The sequence below is a fragment of the Chanos chanos genome, chromosome 5 (genome assembly GCF_902362185.1).
Source record: "Chanos chanos chromosome 5, fChaCha1.1, whole genome shotgun sequence".
In the NCBI taxonomy this organism is placed as follows: Eukaryota; Metazoa; Chordata; class Actinopteri; order Gonorynchiformes; family Chanidae; genus Chanos; species Chanos chanos.
In genome coordinates, this window is record NC_044499.1 from 13,103,764 (window position 1) to 13,108,657 (window position 4,894).

General features: G+C 38.8%; 1 protein-coding gene across 1 annotated transcript in view; it reads left to right on the forward strand.

Annotated features, from left to right (window-relative positions):
- The window catches only part of ptprsb (protein tyrosine phosphatase receptor type Sb), a 41,933-nt gene extending 41,013 nt beyond the window's left edge, over nucleotides 1-920 (forward strand). Inside the window, exons 34-36 of the mRNA XM_030774663.1 lie at nucleotides 53-207; nucleotides 459-594; nucleotides 852-920. Coding sequence (XP_030630523.1) covers nucleotides 53-207; nucleotides 459-594; nucleotides 852-920 — 360 coding nt within the window. The remainder of the gene's footprint in view (nucleotides 1-52; nucleotides 208-458; nucleotides 595-851) is intronic.
- The last annotated feature ends 3,974 nt before the right edge of the window (nucleotides 921-4,894 follow it).

Sequence of the window (4,894 nt, forward strand, 5' to 3'; positions counted from 1 at the left end):
TGTTAGCTGTGACACTGTTCAGTAACTTGCACCTGTCTTACTCGCACCAAAGGATGGGCAGTCCAGGACAGTCAGGCAGTTCCAGTTCACTGATTGGCCTGAGCAGGGTGTGCCAAAATCAGGAGAAGGTTTCATCGACTTCATCGGGCAGGTGCACAAAACCAAGGAGCAATTTGGACAAGATGGGCCTATATCTGTCCACTGCAGGTTAGGACTTGGGTTTTAGAATGCACAGCCAACAATAATTGTTTGCACTTGTACCTACACAATCATGGCTCTTTTTTTGGCCTGGCTTTGCTTGTTTGGTGGACTTCATGGCAGTCATTGTACCATAATATATAATTCAGACTACTCAGGCTGGAGTAAAACATTGAAACTTTGCCTGTTGTCTAAGTATCTTTCTCTGCCTCTGCTTTCCTCTCTCTCTCTCTCTCTCTCTCTCTCTCTCCCTGTGACAGTGCGGGCGTGGGTCGGACCGGTGTCTTCATCACACTCAGTATTGTTTTGGAGAGGATGCGCTATGAGGGAGCAGTGGACATCTTCCAGACAGTCAAAATGCTGCGAACACAGCGACCTGCCATGGTACAAACTGAGGTGAGACACTGACTAGCAGACCTGGGTGTTTTATCAATGAGACATTTCAGCTTGAAAGCTTTTGAGGAGACTTAGGGAGAAACAATTGTAGACCCTCAGAAATATGAGACTTTTCTATTATGAGAAGTATGTGGAAGAGATAAGGGGGTCCACTGAGACAGGTGTCTTATGATTGCTTCACCTCAGGGTATCATGAAATGTGAAGACGATACATTTCACTGCATCTCCTTGATAATGTTTCTTTTCTTTCCATACAGGATGAATACCGGTTTTGCTACCAGGCCGCCCTCGAATATCTTGGAAGTTTTGATCACTATGCAACATAAGAGAAGGGGCATCTGTGCATCTCATTCCACACTCACCCAACGGTCTAACACACTACTGAAATATGACATAAACAAGAAATATGAATGATGCCATTTCCAGCAACTGCAGATTATCCACGTACAATGACACTGTCAAGAGAAAAACATTTTGTTTAAAAAAAAAAAGAAAAAAAAAGAATCAACTAAATACAGCAACAAAGAAACACATGCACTCTCAGGAAATTCCTGGAGGAGTCTAGGACTTGGAAGTCATGTGTCATGCGGCAAACTATTACCTCAGTGTTCAAATATTGATATTGATGTTGTGGTCAGCTTTTTAGAAATATTAAAACTGTGGATTAAAAAAAAAAAATCTTCAAAACAAGAAAAAAAAACAAAACAAAACAAGTGTATAAAGAAATAAATCAAAGCCTGGAAAATTGCTGCACCCTCAATGGGAGTTTTATGGAAACTGCAATCGCCAATGAAAAGTTCAAGGTGAAGATCAGTGCTTATCAGTGAGTAAGCTGACAGGTGCCAGTTGTTGCTGTGTGGAAGAGGACCTTGATCACATCATGCCTGAAGTCCACATGGCCACCTTGAAAGTCTCAGTAACAATACACGAGCAGAACTCCTACCTTCTGTGCCTAGAGGAGCAACTACTATTTAGAGTCTGATCTTTTGGACATAGAGGTGGTGTAGTGTCATAGACTTATAGTACATTAGCAATGTGAAAAAAAAAATCAGTTAATTATCTCTTTTCCAATCAGTCGGAGCGCTATTGTGATTGACTCATGCCTTTGGAAAGCTGTCATTCTGTCTGTAACTGGTGTCAGCGGAGCACCTGTGAATACTGTTATTATTTTTTGGTGTTTTTTCTCTACTCAGAAATATGCTGCTTATACCTTGTGTATGAAGAAAAAGGAGAAATTGCAAAGGCTTGTGTCTAGTAATCTGTTTTTGAAAATGCTGTCCCCTCTAAATTATGACAAACTCCCAGTTTTCTTCACGGAAACACTTCTCTACAGTTAGTAAGCGCTACAAAATGGTGGTTATTCTATTTTTCCCTATTTTGACGTTGTTGTTATATTTGAGCTTGACAGAAAGGCTGTTTTTAGATGGGTCTTGTATCCTTAGGAAAATCTCTCACCCAATGTCTGCTACTGATACAATTTAAAGGCAACCTCCCCTTATTACTGCCTTCACTGTGGAGCAGTACACATGCTCACAGGCATAATGAATCGAAATCCAAAGTACCTGAAACGTATGCCTGACATGCAGTAACGTACAGATGTACTTTCTTAACCTTCCCAATTAGAGGTGAAGATGTAATCGTAAGCAGAAGCTCAGTGCCCTGCCTTCAGGGTCAAAGCTTCGTGAGGTTTTCTAAAAATGTCTGTCACCATTTCTCCTTTCACAGGGAGAAATGTGTAAGGGATCTAACAAATAGTTTCTCCTGACCGAAAAGAATCAACTCAGTTTCAGTTTATCTCGTATAAGTATATGAAAAATGTTGCTATGAAGTCTTTTGTTTAGTAAAGGAACTGTCTATGAGTAGCACAAAATAGTACGTATGAATTTTTACAGAGGTCTTAGCACAAGCTGTCACAAATGGAGTTTGAAGGTCTTAGGTCTTATCTCCACAAGAGACTAAAAATGAGCCTTATTGTTGTTGTCAAATATTTAACCAATGTTGATTTTTTTTTTAAATTTTGTTGTTTATTATGCTTGAATTTTTAAAATCTATTTATTTATATTACTTTTGAGTACTTATTGGAATATAATTAATGAAATGTCGTGTAGTTGGCAAGCAAACGTGACTGTACATGGTCGATATGTACAGTGTTGTGCTATGAAGCCCTCTGAGGTTTTTTTTGATATTCCATGTGCACTGAATTCTGGCTTAGAATCTAAAGAACACACAGCACAAGGCCCAGAGAAGGCCTGGCCCGGTACTCGTAAGAACACCCCCTCTCCCCTGTCTCCAACACTGCATTAGAACTGATCTCAGCGGACTGCATAAGAGAAAGCAGCATTAATGGTCCAAACCCAACCTTACCGAAAGGAGTGCAATTTGTTATTAGTCATGGCTCTAATTGACTCTGTCAATTGATTTTTTTTTTTTTTTTAACCCTAGTGGTCCCATTTAAAATATTATGAAGGAGACAGTTAAAGAGTATTGAGGAGGATAGCACAAACACTTGGCTGTCTGGAGCCTAGCCCATATCTTGTTGGCCAGCTCTGTTAAGCACATATACATAGATAAAGAGTTATGCCTATTAACGTCCTTTCAAGTAATCAAATAATATTGGCTATTTTTATTGTACTTTAAAGTAGCCAGGCATCGTGGAGTTGCTATTGATAGAGAGATTATTGTTGCCACTGCACAAAGTATACAGCACAACAAATATCAGAATTCTAGACTTTGTATCATATAATTTCCTACTGAAGATTCAGAATTATGTTATTTTTATCTATAGAGGAAATCTAAAATAACTAAAAATTAAAAAACTAAAAATTGGCAGAAATTAAGGAAATTCAAGTATAGTCTATCACATAAGACCATAGAATTTAAGAGTAAAATCCTTGTATCAGATCTAAGATGTGGAGTGAATTAAAGGGGCCCTCCTCAGAGAATGGCATAATTCTTACAATTAGGAATTTGTATATTTAGTAAAATATTGGGAACAAAGCATTAACAAAACCGCCCAGGTGATAGTTTACTATAAAAAGTAAAGGAGTGAGGTGAAGCAAAGATAGCATGACTAAAACTATTAACTATTCGTTGTCAAAACAAGAATATTGCAAAGGAAAAGGGCCAAGTGCTGCTAAGTGTTCTCACTTTCAACCTGTCACTTCTGACTCTGTGGACTGATTTAAATCCATGTATGTAGATATGTCGACTTTGTATTAAAATCAGAATGACTGGGTATACAGTACATTGAGTGTGTTGTTCATCTTTTCACTTTTTAAACTCGTTTGTTCGGAAATGAGCGCTGGTTGTCTGTTTTTACGACCTACAAATTTGTCTGTTATGAAAATCGGTTTTGTGCAGAAATTTAATTATGTTCTTACAAAGCAAGTCTTTCAAAGGTCCAGTTACACTGGCCTGCAGGGAAAGAGTGTTTTCATATCATGTGAGTAGAAAGTAAGCCCTGGTCTCTCTCACTAGGTGGCAGCACTATCTGATTGGTAAGGACCATAATAGAGATTTCTGCCATCTTCAGAAATGTGTATGTAAATGTGTGTGTGGGTATGAGTGTAGGTATGTGTGTATTTCCGCACATATTATAGAGACATTGTGAGAGAGAGAGTGAGACAGAGAGACAGAGAGAGAGAGACAGAAAAAAAGAGAGAGAGAGAGAGAGAGAGGAGGGAAGAAAAAGCACCTGTTTTGCTAAAAAGAGTAACAAGAATGTTCCAGATAGAAATTGCATGTCCATTCAACAAAGCAATTGTTCTCTTTAATATTTTTTTTCCTAAGAAAGATGGTGCTACATTAATTTACAATTTCCACCCACTGAACTACAGTCGATCAATTCTTTCATCTTGTTTACAGACTTTTCCAATTGCACTGAAGCTCCCATTGTTCAGCACCAGCCTTTGTCCAGGGTAACTGGGGGGAAACTCAATCCCACACACTACAATGGGAGAGTCATGTTTACTCAGAATCTAGGGGATCCCATTTCTAACCTGCCCACCTCTTATTGTCACTCTAAGTAAATCCTTCTAGAACTTTCCAAATATTGTTGTGCACGTCAGCCTGTACTGGCCTGTGCTGGATAAAGCAGAGAAGATCATGGAGAGAAACTTTGCCAGGTGGAAACGTCAGTTATCTGTGAACAGTGAGGACAGCACAATGTCAGATGGAGGGGTAAGGTAGGACAAGGAGGTTTATATATCTCTGAAAAAAAAAAATCACAAATTCATTTGCAAATTCACGAATTCATTCACTGTATAAAAGTCACACTGAAGGTCAATCAAGCTTGAAATTC